Source organism: Copidosoma floridanum, unplaced genomic scaffold, assembly GCF_036245765.1.
Source record: "Copidosoma floridanum isolate Cflo_tuat_1 unplaced genomic scaffold, Cflo_Japanese_pri ptg000019l, whole genome shotgun sequence".
Classification (NCBI taxonomy): Eukaryota; Metazoa; Arthropoda; class Insecta; order Hymenoptera; family Encyrtidae; genus Copidosoma; species Copidosoma floridanum.
Genome location: NW_028321896.1, coordinates 4,901,249 through 4,924,445, shown reverse-complemented (window position 1 = coordinate 4,924,445; position 23,197 = coordinate 4,901,249). Strand labels below are relative to the sequence as shown.

At 42.5% G+C, this 23,197-nt stretch overlaps 1 protein-coding gene across 1 annotated transcript in view; it reads left to right on the top strand.

Annotated features, from left to right (window-relative positions):
• Window positions 1-23,197, top strand: part of dpr1 (defective proboscis extension response 1) — a 238,263-nt gene that overhangs the window by 175,399 nt on the left and 39,667 nt on the right. Inside the window, exon 3 of the mRNA XM_089593180.1 lies at window positions 4,248-4,458. Coding sequence (XP_089449306.1) covers window positions 4,248-4,458 — 211 coding nt within the window. The remainder of the gene's footprint in view (window positions 1-4,247; window positions 4,459-23,197) is intronic.

Below are 23,197 nucleotides of genomic sequence, written 5' to 3'. Positions count from 1 at the left end.
GGCAAGTTCACAGTCTATCTTTTATCCAAAAATTGACCTCTACAAGTAAATAAATATTCTACTTATCTTACATGGCACATAAAATCTACCATATTTACAAAATTACAATACTTTAGACCTCTTACTACTGACTTATAGAAGTACAACCCTTTAACTTTATAGTTCCAATAAACAGTTAACTTATATAATATGTATACATACCAAGATTTGTGTTACAGAAATCTTGAACAACGATCAAATATATAAGTAAATTAATCAGTCTAAAAGAGACAACTGAAGAAAAAAGGCTTAAAAAAGAAATTCAGTCACACAGGAAGAGTCTCCTAAAAATAGAGCATTGGATCTCACTTAATCAGAGAAGGTTGGGTTCTTTGTTTATTTATAATACTTCAAATTTACTTTTTTGTAGTAAATGTATTTTTTCTTCAGTGAGATCCAATGCTCTATTCTCAGGAGACTCTTTCTGTGTGACTGTGCTTCTTTTTTAGGCTTTTTTTTCTTCAGTTGTCTTTTTTAGACTGATTCATGTGCGTTGTCAAATTATTGTAATATTAAAACCTCACAACATGAATGTGTGATATATTGCAGAGGAACATAAATCATATGTACATAAGAAAAAAAATATTACAGATTTAAGTGACTCAAAGTTTTTTAATCCAACATGGACCATAATATTTTTGAGGATTAATCAAAATGACTTTATTACATAAAACAACTTGTCAACTTTTAATATTTGAAATCATTTAACAGTGTACACACAAGGTCATTTAAATTAAAAAATTAATCAAGGTAGGATTGGTAGGATCAGCTTCTGCAGACTTACAATAAGATTTCAAAGCTGCTTGTATAATCATCATCAATTATTTGTTAAATGTAAAACAAATAAAGCTCTATGTTTGATTAACAAATTTTCTTTATTATCCAAGTAAGCACAAATCCTTAGCATAAAATTATGAAATTTCACATTCTTTATATCTGATCCAACTTTGATTAAGTGAGATCCAGTACTCTATTTTTAGGAGACTTTTCCTGTGTGACTGAACTTCTTTTTTAAGCCTTTTTTCTTCAGTTGTCTCTTTTGGACTGATTACTTTACGTATCTATTTAAACGTTGTTCAAGATTTTTGTAACACAAATCTTGGTATGTACATATTACATAAGTTAACTGTTTATTGGAACTATAAAGTTAAAGGGTTGTACTTCTATAAGTCAGTAGTAAAAGGTCTAAAGTATTGTAATTTTGTAAATATGGTAGATTTTATGTGCCATATAAGATAAGTAGAATATTTATGTACTTGTAGAGGTCGATTTTTGGATAAAAGATAGACTGTAAACTTGCCGCAAGTAGCATAAAAAATGTCAACTATTTATCGTCTATTTATCAAATTATTTGCGGCTAGTTTATAATTGATACAGTGACTTTACTGTAAACAGCAATAATCATTTGGATCAGCGCCATCTAGCGGTCTCAATTTTTTGGCCAAAAGTGGCTCCTAAAATTCTCAATCAGAGCAATCAGGATTAGAACAATTTATTCAATTACAAACCAGCCGCAACTAATGATAAAGCTGTAAAATAAAAAAAATAACGATACATGTGTTTTTGGCGGCAAGTTAACAATTTATCTTTTGCTTAAAAATTTATCTTCAAAAGTATAAATGCATAGAAAGTCGATTTTTTGGTAGAAAGTCGATTGTTAACTTGCCGCCAAAAACACATGTATCGTTAATTTTTTATTTTATAGCTTGATTATCAGTTGCGGCTGGTTTATAATTGATTAAATAGCTCTAATCCTGATTGCTCTGATTGAGAATTTTAGGAGCCACTTTTGGCCAAAAGGCCAAAAAATAATGACCGCTAGATGGCGCTGATCCAAATAATTATTATACTACTTTTAGTAAAGCCACTTTATTAACTATAAACCAGCCGCAACTGATCTTATAGATAGACAATATAAAGTTTAAATTTTTTTGTTATCTGCGGCAAGTTTACAATCTACCTTTGATCTGAAAACTGACCTCCAAAACCATAAATATTTTACTTAACTTATTTGGCTTATAAAATCGACCGTATTTACGAAATTAGAATACTTCAGACCTTTAACCATTAATTTTTATTTTAAGTAGTACAAATCGAGTTTGGTCAGGCGTGCAACTTAAGTAATTTTTCATACAAAATTAGAGTTAAAAGGTTATAAATCATAAAGATTATAGCTCAAACAACTTCTATATTTTTAGTGGCCTTAGTAGTATAAATTGGATTTGGCCAGACTTACTGTACGTGTAAAATTTACACAGTACTGTTGTTTTACTTTTTTTTATTATTACTTTAATTAAAAATGAAATTGAAGTGATAAGAATTGTTTGCTAGCTATGGTAACCACATTCAAGTAGCTTTTTAATTTCAAGTAGTATAAGTCGAGTTTGGTCAGACTTGTCACAAAAATAGTTAAAATTAAAGTTAAGATTACATTTGATTAATTGATTACAGTGACTTGATCTGAGAAACTTCAAGTACAGATTTTGTTATATACTAAGTAGTACAAGTCGAATTTAGTCAGACGTATCGTGAAAATTGTTTTTTATCGTAAATTAACAATATTATTAAACTAAAATGAAGTTTGACAAAAATGATAACTAGTTATAAAAACTTGTATTATTTCTCTTCAATACACTCGTATGAAAACAGTTCGCTATTAAATTCACATAAAACAATGAACTCACTAACGATTTGTGAACTTATATGGTTCAGCGTACGAGGAAAGTTTTCAGTGTCGCATTGCTACATTCTTAGTCTCAAAAATATCCCACGTCGTTAAATAAAACCACAATACGTGCTGTAACGTCTGTTTCTAAATGAATTATTTTGATTGAAATGTGGAAGACGACGAGAGAGAAAAGCGAGATGGGTGCATGGGATGTTGATTTTTTCCTGTTTTTATTTTGCTTTTTTTTTCTCATTTTATTTTATTTTATTCTAATTTTGGTTCACGACTTTAAAACCATGTCACCCCGTTAGCCACGTGAGAACTATACTATACGAGAGGGCTTTCACGAATAGAGCCAGAGCAGCAAGAGAGAGGGAGAGAGAAAGATGGACAGGTTCGCAGAATCAGGAGATTTTTGTCGGTCGAGCTTGAACATGGAAAGCTGGCGTTACGCCACGCAAACGAATATTGCCAATAAACTGCCAATCCAATTTAGTTACGCAGAATATACTGTCGTACGGTCTTATAGCAGAGCAAATCCAATCGTCGACGCCCCTCCGATCCATTTTTTTTCACTCCTGCTCTTTTCTTTCTGCCCTTTTGCCAGTAGCTTCAATCTTTTTTTTTTTTTTTTTTTTTTCTTTACCTGCAACGCAGTTCCGAAACACGTCGTACGAACGTTATTTCGTAGAAAAAAAAAAAATAAAAATAATACTGCAGATATTAAAAAAAAAAAAAAAAAAAAAAAAAAAAAAAAAAAAAAAAAAAAACAGAACAGAGAACATTCACAGCTCGCTGAATAGACGGCACTATATTAAAAAATACCGCTGCACCATCGGAATCCGTGCCATTGGGAAAAAACCTGGATGCAGGTATTTTTTTACTTCAGTCAATCAACGTTTTTTCGCAACCCCAGTTTCCAAGAAAGACCCGGCACCGAAATTCCATCTAACGGCGCACGGGTACGGGAAAAACGAACCATTTCCTCCTCGCGATTCTCATTTCGGGCCAATTTGTATTAAAAGGCCCGTGAAATTTTCCACCGTCATTGGACGAGTACTTTCCCAATTAATGCGGCCCCGAGGCGCGCGGGTAATCGCGAAACGCAAGAGCTAATGGGAGCAGAGAACACACGTACACAGAGGGAGAGAAAGAGAGGAGCCCATACATCCTCCAGAGTTCGATCCGCGCGAGTAGCGACGGCGTTCAATTCCATTCGATGCGGCATTACTTTCATCAGACCGGCTGCCGGTCGACGCGAGAGAGCGCATTAATATAACGGCTGGGCTGCGGGGGGTGGGGGGGAGGGCTATACGGGGAGGCCAGTGGTCCAGCAGCGGCTGTGTCCCCGTTCTCTCGGGCAAATTCAATGGGAAAGGAGGGAAGCAATGTCCCCGTAGCCTCGAGCATAATATCTCCTCCCTGCCGACCCCCTCGAGTGGGTGGTGGAGTGTTCGCGTACAGCCACCGCAAATCGAACAAAGCAATCAGGCGCCGATTAACCTTAAGCTAACGGATATTCCGTTTTATTGGTTCGCAGGTGTCGTGGATGCGAAAGAGGGACATGCACATTCTGAGCGTTGGCACGAACATGTACACCTCGGATCTGAGGTTTCAGGTCAACCACCCGGACAAGTCCGAAAATTGGACCCTTCAGATCAAGTCGCCGCAGCTGCGAGACTCCGGTGTTTACGAATGCCAGGTCAGCACCGAGCCCAAGATGTACCTCAGCTACGCCCTCAACGTGGTCGGTGAGTGCATCCTGAATTATTCAAGCATCTTCCACGAGCGGAGCCACCCCCCCTCTCTCTCTCTCTCGTCCCATTCCACTTTCGGCCAACCACCACTACCAGCTGCTGTCGAACTCCGCTGCTCCTCTTCTATCTACCCCACCGCACACCGGGTCCCTTTTCACCCTCCCGCTCCCTCCTTTCCTGCTCACTAAATCTTCCTTGGCAACCAAAGAGACCGGACTCTTCGATTTGTTTTGCCGTCTCGCCGTTCCTTTTTCTATTCTGAAAATGATGATCCTACCTACTGGAGCCTACAGCGCAAGAGAAAGAGAGGAACGGCCTTCCACCCTCCCTTTTTCTCCTACAGGACTGTATATCCCTCCACCACGAGATGAAAGACTGGCTCGGTGTATTCGCGCATTTCGGTAGCTTTAGGACAGTTATATCTATTCCTTCCCTAGTCCGGTTTATTGTCCATGCACGTTTGATTTTTTTTTTTTTTTTTTTTTTTTTTTTTTTTATATTGACGCGATTCTGCGATGCGAGTACTCGGGTATACCTATGGTAAAATTGTACAATCTAACTTCAGTACGAGAGGACAACGCAACATGTATAAAACGCAAGCACCAAGCACTCGAGTAATTACATCGGTAGGTCACGGCTGGGGAGTACGTATATAGGTATGGTATACAAGAGGCGACGACGGGATGACGCTGTACTCGTTCGAGCGTCGAAAATTAATTAATATCGAGAACTGATCGGTCGTCGGGCGCGCTGCAATTAGAAATTCGGTCGAGCGGCGCTCGCGTGGGTGTGTATATGTTGTTCGTCGCGGTCGTTGGAACACAACACCCCTTTGCCCTCGTATGTATGTGTGCGGTGGGTGCATTGCAGTGACAATACATTAGAGGCATTAAATTTGTGGAAGCCCCGAATTTATGCATTGGAAGAGCGTGTCCGACCGGGGAAATCGTGCGCCGGGCGTTTGACGAAGAAAACGATGCCTTCCCCCCCGAGCTTCGAGTTAACGAAACAAAGAGGAACATTGGCTCTCGGCTGGCGATAGAATTTTATTGAACGGTGTCGCATGATGCATGGGCAAAGCACCGAGCTAATGTGAAACGCGATACCCATTCGTGAAGTGAATCCGACATCAATTTTACTACAGAAGGCTCGGTAATCCTATGGCCTCTATATATACCGGGTTGTAAAATACGCCGTCATTTCACGTGTACGTTCCCATCCGATCGAGCTTTGCCTGTGTAAATTACACCAATGGCCAAGCGATTAATTAACGAAACACGATGTAACAAGAATATTACGCAAGAGAGCTCTCTATCCATGCACTATCTAGCTATACGTGCATGCACGTACTCAACCAACATACGAGCAGCTATACTTACAGGATTCTGTTGACAAAGCATTAGAACTACACAAGCCCACTGTAACTATGAGAAATCGACAATATTGAATTGACATTATTGATTTTACTCAAACTGCTATTGTGGATCGTCGTTATGTGTTTGGTTGTGCATTAAATGCATTACAGCTATCATTTGATTAGCTCCACCAAATTTCCGTCGCCGATACAATACGCACGAGAGCGTCCTACCGATGATTAACTTTCACGAAATCAATGTAATCGTCAATATATATATAAAATACCACATACTAGGTTATTCTGAAGTAAAGGTCTGTTATACTAGGATATACTGAAGTACATTCATTGACCCAATTAGCATTGTCAATGGTAAGATCGAGTGTATACAATGTCTAAAACTGAACCCAAAACCAGCCCAACAGTCGCGGTACGGCAGTACATTGCACGGCAGTAGCTGATGGATGTGGCTTTGATGTCTGTCGGTCTGCCGATGTATCAAGCGTACCTATTGCAACACACCGCGAAACTCTCAAACGAATCCCTGTACACGTAATACGCACAGGAGCGGAGGATGGAGTCGAGTCTCTTCGCGGAAGCCAGAGAGTAGCGCGGCGAATCCACCGCTCCCAGTATAACTTGTGTGCACTTTGCACAAGAGGCATCGCTCGACGATGAAAACCGAAGTAACCAAATTTCAGGAAAACGCCAGCACCGTTTTTCGTAACAATATACATGTACATACATGTATGTACATGCAAACAATTTAGTTACGAAGAATTTAAGCAAACGAAAGGGGACGATGAATCAGGTTAACACACTTCTAGTGCCGTGCTAATTGCACTTGTCGAATCTCGAGAAGAGGGGGTTGGGGGGACTATGATTCCAAGGTTGGTGGTGACGGCGGCTTCTCTGCTGCTGCGGCCGCCCACCGTATCTCGATTAGCATACTCGTACATTCCTACTATTGTGCGGCCAAGGAAGGGGGACGATCGTCCCCTGATGTTCGGCGCGCACCAGGAGCCAATTAAAACTTGTCCGTGGGCTGACGCGTCAAAATCCTGTCTACGGGCCTTTCCTCGTCGCGAACGCGTGTGTCTGAATCTCCCGGTGTGGCAGATGAGGCCTATGTTATACCAGAGGGTCGAAGGGGGCTATTGTGTGGGTGAGAGATTGAGCGCGCTTTTTCTGCGCTATACCTTTGTACGTTTCTAACGGGAGAGGAGTTGGTTGCTTCGAATGGGATTACATAATACAATGTATATTTTTCGAGACATCTACTTCCCGGCATCAAAATCACGTAATGGGAACAGGAACTCTTTTCCTTTGCAAGGTCAAAAGAAATGTACGTTATAGCATATAAATAATCCAACCCCTTTTTTCGATAAAAGCTGCTCGTCGTGAATTTCAAAGAATACAAATTTGATGGCTTGTGAAATAGAGAGCAAAAGAGTACATGGGCCTTATACCAAGTTTTGAATCACGTATTGTAACAGAAGTTAGCTTCTGGTTCAAGTTTTTTTTTTTTTTTTTTAATTTTTTCTCATGGTACGTGAGAAGTGCTCGTTTCGTGTACATTTGTCTATGCAAAAATCGTGCAAATATGACGCCCCAACTTTACTGGAGATCACAGTATCCGCTATACCATTTTCGGTTTCCCAAAACTTTAGATCATCCCCTCGAGTTTGGATCAATCATTTTCAAAATCATTATCCGTTCCAAAACGATACCTTGTTGTCTTCGTTCCTTTCGCGTCGCACTAATTGGAGGAAAAAAAAAAAAAAAGAAGAAGAAGAAAAGAAGAAAGAAAGAACTGCATGGAAAATTATTCGCTCTAAAAAGTGTGTTTGAGCGTTTTAAAAATACGTCCTTCTCATCGCTGAATGCAACTGCCGTTGGGGAAAAAAAAGTACGCTCGAGCTGTTGGAACAATGACAACTCGGCTACTTCGCTCGAATTCGAGCCCAGCGCGCGGCGTGGCGGAAAGCGCGCGCTCATGCCTCGATCGTTTTATGTAAGGACCTTATTTTCACAATTCGCGAGCTACAACAACAACGTAACGTAACGTAACGTCGTTTGACAGACGTCCGAGCGGCAGCGTTTTACCGGTGAAAAGTAAAAACACCACTCCTCCACGCGGACGTTCCCCGGTAAAGTTGAATTTGCAACGCCAAGCACTTTTTCTCGGCTGCTGAACCATTTTAGAGCCCCGTCTTTGAAGGAATTTTTTTCCCCCCTTTTCGTACTTTCTCGCGAGTAAGTTGAAAGTCGATACTTTTGCTTGAAAAGCATCGAGAAGGAACATTTTCCAGTATTTATACAAAGTAAATTACAAGCCCTGTATACGCGGAGTAAAGCCATCGACTCCGCCAACAATCATCAACACGGTAAACTCCTCGTGATTTCAACCCCCCCCCCTCGAAGAGCACCGAGCTTTTCCAAACCCCTCCACTCCCCCTACACGTAAGAAAGTTGCAGGGGGTAAGCACTTACCACGATGCCTATGTATGTGTACGACGAGGAGACGCATGCAGACAGAGCATTGGTTGCTCGAGGCGCTTCTGCCAAGGCTGCAGCGCACGGGTGTAGGTTCATGGTGCACATCAGTAACTCGAAGCCTCCATACCTATGTATGTATATATACATATATATGTCAGGTAACGGAAGCAGCCTTGATTATCATCGTATTCTCGCGTCCGCGTGTAATATGTGCAAACGCGTCGTCATTCCGGAGTACGCGGGATTTTGATCCTGGCGTGACTAGAGATTGGAGTTCGCAGCTGCAATTTTAATATCTCAATTAGGCGTGGGTGCGAGCTCAGCCCGACGGTGTGGGGGTGAGCCGTGTACACACACGCGCGCGCGCTCTATCTGGACGTAATTTCATCGAGAGGGAGAGAGAGAGAGAGAGAGAGAGAGAGTCCTTTCCCAGTGACATGCGACTCGCTTATTATATCGGCCCTTACACCTTGTGGGGTTCCCCATCTACCTGCGCGTATATATTCCCCTGCGGTCTCCTGTGTCACACGGGGATCCGGCCGCTCTGTGTGTACACTCGGTCGAGCACGTGACACAATTGCAAGCTTGCGCGCATGAATTAATACGTACCCTACAACTTGCGAGATTATTGCGAGTTTCGTTGTACATTGCGACTGAAATTTTTGGGGAAGGAGTCCGACGATCTTTGTCGCAACGTACCTTTGCGTTTGTCCGAGTATACACGATTCTTGGTGTACTGTTTCTACCCCCCTTGGGCGACGTCCCCGACATCATGATTGTACATGAGTATAAATAAAATACACACCCACGCGTGGACTTACGGTACGTGTACAAAATACCACACAAGTCCCAAAGGCAAGGAGAACACGGGTACACAACTCTCCTCCCAGATATAAGTACATATACATATACATCCACCTATATGGATATATTCCGCGGAAGCAAGTGGTGAGAATATACCATAATAAGCACGTCACGCGCACGTGGCAGGCAGGACGTTATCATAGAGGGGAAAAGCCGAGAGATAGCAGTTAGTAGGAGGTGGCCGCCATTGCCCGGCGATCTATTGATTAAATGGATTCGTTCGTATACGAGGGTCACGTGTATCCTTGGCGATACATGACGCTTTGGGACAGCTTGCCCGTAATATACACCCCGGATAAAATATCCCCGATCGCTGTGCAACCACCCGTCCATGTATATACGTGCACGTGTGTGTGTGTGTGTGTGTGTGTGTGTGTGCATTAGGTCCGGCGTGTGGCTCGGTTCAGAGTCGATTATATGATCTAGAAAATACGCGTGTATATATACGTATAACACGGTTGGGGGGGGGGGGGTGAGAGGTGCAACTTGGCGTTTTCTCTCGTAAAATGTCTCGTTAGCGAGGGAATTGCGAATGACGGGAAAAGGGAGGACTCCCTGTGGAGAGAAACAGAGGCTGGCCCGGCTACGAGGGAAAGTAAGGGGCACGCGTGTGGGTGGGTGTAAGGGTATATATACTCGTCGAGGGGGAGCCAGAGGCTGCTGGCTTTCGACTTCTTGACGGGAGCAGTGCGAGGCGTGTATACTCAGGGCGGCGTTGGATCGAAAATTTGCTCGAGACATCTCGCGCCGAGCTGTAGCGAGAGCACAGGTGGCAAATTATGCATTTTAATTGATGTAAATGAACGGAGGGGGAGGAAGGGAGTTGACGGAAACTAGAAGGCACGTGCGGGGTATCTCGAAAGTGTTCCGAGGCGCTGCTCTGTTTTGCGTTAGCGCGACTGCGACGAATAGAGTTGGTGAAATAATGAGGGACGGAGTTATCGTTTCGTCTTTTGGGTGTGTATCAATGGACGGGGGTAGTGTAGAACTTATGGCCATACGTTTAATGGCCCCGTAAGTAAATTCAATTTTTATGGGTTGAACTACCTCGGGCTTCCCGTCGACTGCTGGGAAATACGATTATTCCGACGGGGCGGTAACTTTTTAATTGAGAGTCTTAAAACTGCGTGCATGCATTGTCGGAAATTTCATCGTTTATCAGTACTGCACGATAATTTACTCCAGTTCTGTCGTGTAAAAATTACTCGGCCGCTTGTGAGCATTGACTCTTTAAACAGTAATCATTGATACTTTTTCAATAATTAAGAAGACGATTGGTATGAAAAGAAATTTTTTTTTTTTTTTCAATCTCAGAAACAGTGCGTCGGTACAAATGGATGGCACAAATAAAAAAAAAACTCCTCGATGGATTCCACTTCAAAGGAAAACCTTACGGTATAGAATTGTTGAGGGCTCAGATTAAATTAAACGATCTGCATGTACCATTCCATGGAGATACTTTGATGATACAAAGCTAATTATTGGTAATTGTGTACTCAGAACGGGAATTTTTTTAAAAACGTTTTTGACAGATGTATTCTCTGTTGCAAACTAATAAAATGTGAATCAATTAGCGTATCCGGTTTCCCCCCACGTATGATTTACAAAATTTTTTCACAATTGAAAAGTCAAGTAACAAATAAAAGAGAGAGAAAAAGCTCGGAAAGAGTTGCACACAACGGAGAGGAGAAAGGCTGATGATAGGGCGTGCGCGCGCGAGCACTAGAGCTGTCCGGAAATGGAAGCGAAACAGTAACAGAGAGAGGGGGGGGGGAGAGAAAAATCTGCGCTGGAGAAGCTGGTAATTTCTGATCGATAATAGCTCTCAAAACTGCTCAAGAGAGAGAGAGAGAGAGAGACGGAGGTCGGAAAGTTTCAAGGAAGAAATAAAAGCAAAAGGGAGGAAATGTACTTGCATCGACAACACACAACGATGACTCTCGGGCTTCGGAGTGCTCTCTCATTCTCTCTCGTAAAGACGTTTGTGGAATGGCTTTCAAGAGGGGAGGGTCGCCACTCGCGCGACAGGAGTGAGATCCGTGCCTCTGCTCCGAGACTCCTTCTCACCCTCTTTGCGTGTACTTATAGACAGAGAGTGCTTTTTGTAAGGATTTTTATACCTTTCGTGGCGCATTATTTTTGCCCTTTGACTTGACGTGAAGTAGCACTTCCTTCCCACGCCCCCTCCGGCATGTCGATTCAAAGAAATTACCGGTGCACGGATGATTCGGGCATTGTGCAAAATGACGACAACAAAGACTTGAATGTGACTTTTCGCGCGGCCCCTCTTTTCCTTCGATCCCCTGGATTTGAGGAAAATTCTTTACCAGGTGCTAAAAGTTCCGCTTTGAACTACAAAAAATACTCTGTTACGTTAGAATGAGCGTTTGGTCATGGATCGAAAACCAAATGTGAAAACAGCCAGATAAAAATAGGTCACGACGGAATATAACCAGCAATCGTTCTTGTATTGTGTATCAGATGTACCTATTTATGTATAAATACACTCGGAGACGTGGATATTCCTGGTGTTTCAACGTATCTCCCTTTTCTCGAGTACCGCATATCATGTGGTATCTAGTAATTTAGAGAATTACAAATTTGATATCCCGGCTATACTATGAACTGGAGCCCAAAAATAATCAAATCAGCGTTACCTGGAGAAGATGAAAGTCGAGTGACGAATGTTAGCTCTTGCGTTATTTCTTTCCGACGAGCGAGACGTCGAAAAAAAAAAAAAAAAAAAAAAAAAAAAAAAAAAAAAAAAAAAAAAAAAAAAAAAAACCGGGTACGCCCTTAAATTGCGCGCCCGATTGTCCCGAGTCACTTTAACGCTTCATTGCCTCCCTTTTACACCCCCGTGCCCTCTTCACTTCTCAAATCCCTGCCACAGTCAGCTTTTTCATTGTCCTGATGCACACGCGCTTTTTTTTCCTGCCAGCGTCCTTTCGGGTTCTCCCGTTCTCCAGGGCCGAGGAAACGAACTGGTGGCACGACACGCGATACGACTCTCGCCTAACGAGTGCTTTCGGGGGAGGAAACCCCCAGCTAAGGTCAAGTGTCTCCTCGCAGTTGAGCGTCTTTAGCGAAACGAGCCGGAAGCAGGTTCGTCTAATATTGACCATCTCGCCGAACAATGCCTTTTCTCCCGCCCCCCTTGCACCCTCCCCAAGTAACGCCGTCTGCACACGCGTGTAGTCGTGTCCTCTTTCCGAGCCACTCTGAGAGCAAACGAGCAACCGTTAACTCTTTCCATATCCTACACTTGATCGACCGTTTCGTTTTTTTCCTTCTTCTTCTCGTTACACGTTAATAAGTTATCTGGGGAAGTCTTCTACTCGTTCGGATATTAAGTGTATTTTCGCAGAGTCTCAGCGATGACTTTCGTGAGGAGGGAGGAAAGCATCTGGGCGGCCAATATTGTTGGAGAATCCCGGAGCGGAGTGATAATTTCCGTGCTCGCTGGAATTTGAAATTTTCATTGTCCAACTTCAAAATGCAAAATCTCCGCTGTGGTGGAAAGAAAGTTGGCCAACGAGTTCGTAAAACTTGACGCTGCTTTTTTTTACTGCAGTACTCGTGGATTTTTTCAACACGTTATTTTTGCACCGCGACCATCACCGTAACTGAAATGTATTGTAATTATTTGAGGAAGTATAGCTATGGCATAATATTACATTTTCAACAATATGAACTATTTGTACGAGATAATATATCAAAGCGGTTTGGTACATAAATAATAGAACAAGTTGATTAAATCGTCAATTATATACAGTAATCGATGATACATTGCATTTCACCGGGACAATCGAAAGTTTATTTAAAATTCATAAGCATCGTTATACGCATCTTCCTCCGTTATTACCCGTTGGCTTCATTAAAAAAAGGTAGAGAAAAAAAACCCCGCACGTCCAGCCTCATTATTTCATCCCGCATGTTTGGAGTATTTATTTTTTTTTTCGTACTATATAACTTGAGACTCGAAGGTTGCACACAAACGAGTATACGTGTGTGCGCACACACGTGTAAGTACTGTGGTAAGACTGGTAAGTTGGGTGCCAGCGCGACTCTCTTGCAGACAGTTTCAGGTGGAATAGACGCACCGAGATAAGACGAGAGTGCGCTGGGAAGTGAACATCCATGCCTCCTCTTCACGCGCGCCCGTACTCGAGTTTATTAATTGCATTAATGAACACGCAAAATTACTCGGCTTACCACTCCAACTCCCACTTCAGACGAGGGGACACGTATATACGAGCGTTTCTGCAGAAAATCTTGCTTTGTATCGATTTAACCTCGTAACTGTAGATCTTACTTTGTTGTTCACAATGTACTATGAATAAAACAAATATAAAAGCTCGAAAATTCGATGTGATGCCCACCACAGCTTTAATGAGCTTTCCAACTTAAAGTTGTATAAATCTCAAAAAATTAAACAGTTGGCTCACACCTTTTTGTCCAGACATTATCTTTCACGTGGTCTCAATTAGTCCCTACTGGTAACACAGCTAGATCGAAAAAAGCCTACGTTTTATCTTTGAAAATCGTTGCGTTAAAAACGACCATATTTACAAGACTTCTTTCCATCACATCAAAGTGATTTTTCGTGGAAAACACTGCTCGTGTTCTAAATCCTGCGCACACGCCATTAAAATTATACGATGCGCTGTCAGATTCGCGCTGACGAGGCGCTTTTTTTCCCTCTTGCCAACTACATGTATGGTAGTATACGTCTGGCTGTGGACACAGAGGCAGAGTTGGCGATCGATCAACATCTTTTGGTCGACGAACCGTTAACAGCTACGACGATATCAGCGTTTCAGGTATGCACCCACGAAGCCGATGACCTCGAAAATTTCGAACGCGAATGGCTCCTCGATACTACATCGAATTACGTGCAGTTGCGCTTCCATCGGAAGTTAAAGGGTCGTCCCATGCCATAGTGGAAAAGTGAGTGATAGTTGAAATTGCCACGAATGAAGTGTTTGTGCCATCATTACGTGATCTTCGTTCGAGTGGTATACAATAATGTCTGATGAAAATTAAGCTTTCAACTGTGAGAATCGTGAAAACAATAAATTATTGATACTATCTTGTACGTGGAGTTTTGGATTTTTCATGTTTAGAATTGCAGATTGCTTGTAAAAATCATTGATCCAAATTGGTGAAAAAAAAAAAAAAAAAAAAAACGTCCACACGTTATTATTTTACTATAACTGCAGAAATTGCAAAAAATGAAAATATAATCCTAAAAAAAAAAAATTACGATTGTAGGGATGAGATCCCATCGCTTATTGAATTCAATCGGAGAAAGCGGTCCGTGCTATCGGCAACACGCAGCGATAAAAAAATGATGGCGTTTCCAGATGAAAAAATTGAAAGGGTCGATGAAAAAGGGGAGGAAAAAGAGACGTGTATATATACATGTATTGTCCTGTGTAGCCACGCGTAAGGAACAAAAGGCGGGAAAAGTCGTAAAACGTTTGACACGGCCGAGCCGACTTTTCCAAGCAAGTGCTCGAAGCGAAAAAAAAACAACAAAAAAATACGAAGAATTCCACCAAAACGACATTTATGTCTCGAGGGCAGTCTTTCTCCGCCCTACTGCTGGTGCGCCACTGCAGGGTACGCGAGCGATAAAATATACACGATAAATCACGCGCTAGAGAGCCACCCGAGGAAAATCCTTGGGCCTGAAAATTCTCCGGGGCCCCTTTCGCTCGCTATCCCGTATAGGTGCACCAAATCTCTTTACTCGAAACATAAGCTCTGCTCTCTCGCGCACTAACATGCATTGCGCCACAAACTGCACGGACTTTTGGACCGTTTCAATGAAGATACGATTTTTTGCAGCTCCAGCCTTCCGGAGAAGGAAAAAGCATCGCTCCACTGATGGCTCTTTTGATACATTTGTCGTGGGTGTTTTTTTGTTTTTTTTTTTTTGTTTTCACAGCACATCAGAGGGCACTAAAAATTGGAATCCGTCGCGGTAGGCGAGCGAGTAAATTAGCATTCTCTGCCCGAGCGGAGCGCCGCGCTTTTTGTTTTCGCCCGCCCGAACCGCACAGCCGCGGGAAAAAATTTATCACCAGCCGGCCCGCAGTCATAACGAGCAATCAGAAAAAAACGCTGCGCTCAGCGGCAGGACGAGGGTGGAGGCTCGGGAATTAGGCACCGCGATACGAGTTGATCGATAAATCAGTGCTCTCGTACGTAGATTATGTGACGCCAGCGGCTGATGCTCGAGGGAGTGTACATGTGTATATGGTCGTGGGCATGGAAATTGCGGGTCTTCGTCGCTGTTTTATACGTTCGCTGCTTCGCTCGAGCTGCTGGTTTTGAGGAATGGAGTTTGGTTTTTAGATGCTCCCAATGACTCCGCGGGGCGGCAGATGTAAATCGCCCATAAATTCCCTTGGCGCGATATACCCAGCCATAATGTGAGCGAGAATAATGCCTTCGAGACGGTATTTATCAAACGCGATATTTATTAGATAGAGGGGGGGCAGGGGTAGTCCTTACCCAGCGGATTTTTTCGCATATTTATGGAAGGGAAAAAACAATGTGTGCCTGCTCCAGATACGATTTCTTTATGTGGGTGTGTATGAACGTTGCCGGCAACTCAGCAAAACTTTACTGGGTCAGTGGAATTTCCTCTCGAACGTCGCTCCACCACGATGCAAACTGAAACCTTTTAACGAATCGAGAGCGAGAGAGGGTGGAAAGCACCGGTGAGGAAATTTTCTCGATTCCTGCCGCTAAAATAAACAATTCAAACGAGCTATAACTTCTCTTTTTTTTTAATACGAACCAGCACTCCCTTCGTCTCGACTTGTTTGTTCAATCGGTGAATATTTTATTTTCAAAGCGAAAAAAAGCTGGATAAAACAATTTTTCACTTTTCAAAAGTCGAGGTTTTTCATAATTTTGAATGTATTTTTTTTTTTAATTTTATTTCGTGTTTTTTTTTTATAATTTTCTTTCCATAGAATTTTTTAAAGCAAATGAAGGTTGGATTACACGAGTGGTTTTGAAAAAAATTTCCCTTAAATAAGAGACAAGATTTTTTCAGAATTTGAATTTTTTTTCAAAATATCTTCCCATCGCCCGAAGAATGCAAACACAGCAATAGTAATGATAATCGAATCCGATCGGCATTTCTTCGAAATCGATGTATGGACTCGGCACTCCCCGGAGAGCCGAGCGCGAAAAGTATGATGGATTTTACGCGATATGAGTTTCTTTTACTTGCTCTCAATGTAAATTTATTATTGGGAAAATCGATCAAAAAACTTGTTACGTGAGAAAATTATGTACTTTATTTATTTTGCATCATTGCATACAATACAACTGTTTCATCAAGCTGGTCCTGAGGATGATATCGAAAAATCCACTAAATTAAAATTAATAAAGTACATGACATGGCTCGCATAACAAGTTTTTTATTGATTTTTCTCGCATTGTAGATAATGGACTTTGTTCGAAAGGAATATGTTTTCTTCTTCCCTTCGTGCTGGTGGAAAACATGGACGCCTAGACCAACGAGGTGCAAAACGCAAGGAAGGGTAAGAGATCGATGAAAAAGAAGCAGGGGTCTTTTGTCCGGAGTAGAATGGCACCTCTACTTCATTCCCATCCTATTATCCCGAGCCGGAGCGATTTGTCGGTTTGTAACTTTTTTCCTCGAAGTAGCTTTTGTCCACCAGACGCCGTCTCACGTAAGAATAATAGACGGTTTTGCAATACCCCGAGCAATACAACTCGACAGAGTAAGAAGCGGCGAGCGAATCGAAAGGGCATCCGTTGCGACGGGGACAGGGAGTTTCACACTTTCGTCGTCCAGTGGAAAACCTGCTGAGCGAAAACCTTCCACGCAGAGCGGCTTTTCACTCGGTCTTCAATGCCGGTGGAAAAAAAACCACCCCTTTCGACGCGAATGGGGGTACGAGTGGCTCGTGAGGAGAAAAAAGAAAAATAAGGACTGACGAGGACTTGGTGCATATAAAGAGCCCAGAGAGGCGAGCACAAGGAATTAAAGAGGGAATGGTTTGTACGAGCCGAGGGATCGGGAGAAAGAGAAAATCTCTCATCGGTCTCCTAAAAGGGGGGGAATAAGTGGAGCGTTTCCCTAAGTGGGACGATACGTTATTTAACTTTTTTTTTACCCCTACACTGGTAGTCCGAGATGTACTTTTCGTCGCTCTCTCTCTCTCTTTTTCCCTCTCTTTTATTGCTAAAGCTTTCGCGAATTAAAAGTTTCTTCGCGCCGGCTGATGCTTTTGAGAAATGTGTCCGCACTTGAGCACCGTCTGCCGGGGAATTTTGTTTGAGCAACGCTTCAAGACCGCTCCACCTAATGGAATTCAATTTGATATCGTTTCAGGCTATCGATGTGATTAATTTTTTTTTATCGGCAGAAAATACAGCGAATGAGCTAGACATTTTTTCCAAGTGTGTATGTCCAAGTGGGTTGAAAGGACATGTAATTCGTAGGCTTTGGGGTGCCGTGTGTATTCACATGCGTGTAAGCGAAGTAAGCCCCAAATATTGTCAATAAAATGAGAAAAATAACTTATTAAGCGAACCATCGATTACAAAAAAACCAATTCTAGAGCACGATTGCACACATCAAGTATCATTTCGACTTTTTTTTTTTTTTAAGAGGAGTAAAAAACAAATACAGAAAAGATTAAAATGTATTCGTGATGGAGTGGAATGCAAATTGAAAAACCATGTATTTGCCCATTACCAGTCACAGCCGCCGTCAACGGATCGATGTACGTGCACTCGTAAACACAGTTCGATTGAGGAGCACCTACAGAGCTCCGTCGCGCACGATTGGATTTTACAAACGCGAAATTTTATCCCCTCCCAAATTGGTATCCATTGGCGTTAGCTGCACTAGACATCCGCTTCTCAAGGCCTTACGTCAGCATCGTCAAATATACAGTGCAAGCGCTTGGAAAAATTTCCTCTTCCCGTTCATTAAATACACATAATATCCAGTCACAAAGTGGCGTCAGTCAAATTTCACGCACAGCTCATCACCCCGTGCTTCAAGTGAACGTGCATATTGAGCACACCTTGAGACGCGATTGAGAAGCAGCACACGTGCTACGTGCATCAGCCTCCCTCCCCCTCCCTCCACGAGACTGTGTGCAGCTTACAAAGATAGCATGGCAAGCTGCTTCGGGATGGGAGAAATCGTGTACAGCGGGTAGTTGACGCTACATTCTACGGAGGCGGCGACTAAACGATGTCGAGCTGCTCTGTTTCTCGTGTACGTACACGGTCTAGCAGTGCAGTAGGTGGTGGAGGAGCTGCTTGCTATGCCGGCGTACGGGCCGCTTCGCCCGATTTCCCCGAATCGCCGTATTTGCTCGACATGGGAGGCGCCAAATTGCGCACCTGCCCGAGCTCGGCTACCGTGTGTAGGCGGCGTATGGGTTGCGAAATCTTTCGCTGATTTTATGTCATTTTCTTCATTCCGCCATTGTGAACTGTGGGATGGAGCGCTTGAAAGGTGCTTGAAAGACAACAGCGACTGTTGGGAGTGACAAGCTAATACTCAAGTGATTAAGTGCACGTGAAGTGAGCGTTTTAACCGGCATGTAGGTACATTGTAGCTGCAAATAACATTTTCGTGCACTTCCGACTATTTTATACATTTAACGTATAATTACAATCCATCCGACTGTTGCCAGTAGACAGTGCGTTAAATCGTTTATGAGAATTTGTTACAATTTTTACCAAGTGCTCACCCCGTTTCTCACATCGTCTCTGGAACGTTTATACTTTCAATATTTTGTTTGAATGATGAAAGTTTTACTCAAACAATGAAAGAATCCAACGGCAATCACTCAGAGAATATTTTTAATTCATCGAGCGAGTTTTCTTTACGCAAAATATTCACGCCTGACCATACCTTGGCTTATACTACTTAAAACATTTTCATGTGTTTTCACGTATCACTCACCTTTTAATGGCATTCACTCTCATACGTAACAACGCGTCTGACCGTATATTAGCCTTTACTACTTATAACATTTTAATATTGTGTTTTTAAATATTATATTTCTGACCTTTGACGACGTCTGCAGTCAGTATAGAGATCTAATATATACATTCAATTTATCAACACACGGTCAATGACGATTGTAGCATACTATAATTTGTATGTAATTTTGTAACAGTTGGATTTATTGATAAACTGAAAGGAGATATCAGAGTTTTATCAACTTTACGTACACCAATTACGCGTCTGACCATTTCTTGACCTACACTACTGAAGACATTTCAATATGTTTTATATTATACTATAATTTATATGTAATTTTGTAACGGTTGGATTTATTGATAAACAAAAAGGAGATATGAGAGTTACATCAACTGTACGTATGCAATTACGTGTCTGACAATATTTTGACCTATACTACTTTTAATATATTGCAATAAATACATCTATCTTCATGTACATAATACAGTATAGTATTTTGTTTTCATTGTTACAGAAGAGAATAAGTTGAATCGTATAAATTCAGGTGAAGTTAACAAAATTGGACTCATTTCTGACCATCCATTTTATACCATACTTGGAATATTTACAGCTTCAGAATTTTTCAGTAGAAAAAATACATTAGAGAAAATAATTCTTAGGTAGCCTAGCAGCAAGAAATATTTATTCACCGAGAGAAGTGCGTTTTTGTAATCACGCCTGACCATGTATTGACCTATACTACTTACAACTTCACAAATTCAATTTCTTAATCCGAATCTGTCAAATCTTGGTAGCAGTTTTTTTAATTATCTCTATGCAAAGTATGGCAACATCTTTCTTACATTTTTTTATGGATGACCTTCAAAGACAACTAAAAAATGAAAAAAATAAAATACAACGCGAATCAAACAAGCTGTATTTATATTTTCCGTGTACTATGTTTCAGCTCCATACACAATTTATGTTATCTTTTCCCTCGCAAGTCCAACCCAACAACTGTGTACCAATACTTCTCTGGCGGCACTAGCCGAATAATGGATATCCTATTCCTTTGTGCTTCCCACCGGCAGAGCACAGCCCCAGCCTTGTATACTTTGACGCATCCCTTGGTCGGAACAGCCAAATCGTATGAGCGCCGAGTGCGTCCGAGCAGCTCCTGTCCGTGCATGCAAAACGCCCGCATGCACTGGTGCGCGAGAAGAAAAAATATAAAACATTTCCCTTTTACAGCGCGGCAGGTGGTAAGAGGAGTCGTTCTTCGCTTGGAAGAAGGGAGGGGGGAGGGGCAAGCATCGCATAAAAGCCAGTCTTATACGTATCTCCGGAGCCTTGCCTCGCCTGGCTTGTGTTACCCTCGTCTCTGTCAATACGAGTTCGATAGCACAGCTCTCAGCAAACATGACAGCCAGTCGTCCCAGGGACTCTACCAACGGCGAGTCTTCCCTCTATTTCGGCGCTCACTCCTCTATTTGCTTGTATACTTACCAAGTGCTTGCGTGTGTTGCGTCAGTATCTGCGTCTGCCTAAACGCCAGTGTCGCCAAAAAATGCATCCTTGAGGCTCCTATAAGGTCCTTAAGCCTCTATGGATACTGTACGAGCCGCCGCGCTAACTTATCGTATGCACATGTGTTTGTGTGTGACACGCGAGTGCGAGATACATAGTTGTGACGCAACGCTACTGATGCAGGGCACACGAGAGACTCGCCGTAGTCCAGTCACGTAGAGAATTGAAAATGGATGGAATACATATATATATTTGGAAGTTTTTCCCGACACATGCCTTATATGCATTACTCGACGTTGGGTGTATGTGCGTATTTCATGTCGTCGGTGTGTTTTTATTCGTTCAAATTTATCGCTCGGTAATTCCTTTCGTGGTGAGAACTCAATTTCCGGGAGCACAATGTAGGCATATATACGTATGCGTTTGTCCCGCGCGCGTGAATTAAAACAGACAGGTGGGTATGGCCGGTTTTTGGCAACGCTGTGCTCCCGCCTGACCAGAGCCGATAAGCGTTGGGTCCAACCGAGCGGACTAATTAAAATATGAAAGGGGAAAGAGCGTCGTGCCAATGGTTTTGAAAAACGATTTTAACTATTTTCGGGGCTTTTCGGACTTTTAGCGCCGCGCGGAGTGCGTCGGTGTTAATAGAAGCAAATCGCCAGCTTACGGGCGGATTTGAAGAGAAAAAAAAAAAGTAAAAAAAAAAAAAAAAAAGAGGATGGTACATCACATACCTCGGGGATTGTATTGAGCCACAAATATTACAGTTTACGAGGCTTTTTCCGCTTTAAGCCTTGTCTCTCTGTTTTCGCGCTTCCATCGGTTTTCCCTCTCTGTAGCTCTATTTTTCCAAGAGCACAATGCTCCGCTCACTCGAAATGCGGGCAAAGTTACAAAAAAAAAAAAAAAAAAAAAAAAAAAACAGTTTGAGTGGAGTAAAAATGTAAAAAAGTTGGACGGGCGATTGTTCGCCGATATTGTCGTTCGCTCATCGGCTGTTGACTCGGTGGTCGTCGCTCCGAGTCTTATTTGTTTGCCACCTGCTGATCCTTCTCGGACAAGTTTGCCCGGCGTTCGTGTGCACGGGGCAGGGTGAGGCCGAAAAATATTTAGTGGATCTTTATACGTATTTGCCGCGGGCGCGGCGATTTGTTCGCCGTGGGACTTGCTGGGGTGGAAAACTTTTCGCAAGGGGCCCCGAGAAATTGAATGGCCAAGCGTTTTATCGGATTTGAAATCGTGAAAGTTTCACGAAGGACTTTGCCGGGTTTTCCGAATATTTTGATGTATTGATTACCTCTCGAGCGTGGTAGTTTCGCTTCGTAGGATATTTTTTTCTTCTTTTGTCACTTTACGATCGAGTTTTGTACGAATGAAGGAGCTTCTGGTTCGGTACGTAGAAAACGTATGAATAAGGCGCTTCTACCGTGTAAACATGAAAACTTATTTGCTTATCTAATCCATCTGTTTTTTTTTTTTTTTTTTTTTTTTTTTCAAGCACCAGGTTTATCTCTATAGTGGTACGTACACGGTATTTCGATCGAGTGACTATCGGATAAAAGACGGAGTGTTTAAAAAACAAACCTACCCGAAGAAAGACAATTTTGAGTACTACGTGTACCTTCAACAGGATGGAATTCGGAAGGGTGCACTAGATGACTCGATAAACCAACTTTTCTAACGGCAATCAATAAAGTTCAATCAAAATTTACAAACAATATTCACCACCACCGTGTACTCGTACGTGCTGCACGCGTAGATGTAAAATCACAGTACTGAAGCACAGATTTTGCAGGTAGTCTTGATCAAACGCATAGGCAAAGGTAGTCAACAAAGGAGATGGAGAAATTCGTTTCCCGGGACTAATGAACCAGTACATCGTACCCTGGGAACGTCTTTACCGTGTCGCAGCCGAGCGCGACGCGTATACACGCAAGAAGATAATAAGGGTCGATTAGTGATAATAATGGAATCCTTGCTTGTGAACACGCGCGACACAGTTGTATAATTAACCGAGTGAATGCGTGTAAGGAAGGGGTTCACTCGAGATACAGTCAGACGCGAGAGACGCGATACATCGTGACCGGGGCAAAGGGAGAATATGCCGAGAATGAGAGGCGGCATGGCTGAGGGACGGGAATGTGGAGCAAGAAATTAAGGAAGCCGAGCAGATGGAGGTGCGTGAGATATGAGGGCCCGGGAAAGGGACGGGCGTGTACCTACGTGGAAATGATATTGTCATTCGCGATGTCTACACGCGTTACGCGCTCGAGCAATCCTAGGCATGTTTATGAAGCCCGTGATGGTTTTCCAGATGATTATTTGTAGGTGAGTCTGCGGTGGAATCTCGACGACAACTCGTGCACTGAACACTCTGGTAAAAATATTCGCAAACTTGTCAGGGTCGATGCATGCACGAGAGGTTTCATGCTTTTCTCGAAGATTTCGTTTGAAAGTACGATACCGTCGTTTCGCAGTTATCGATAAGTTGGGGCATCTTTGAGATCAGTCGC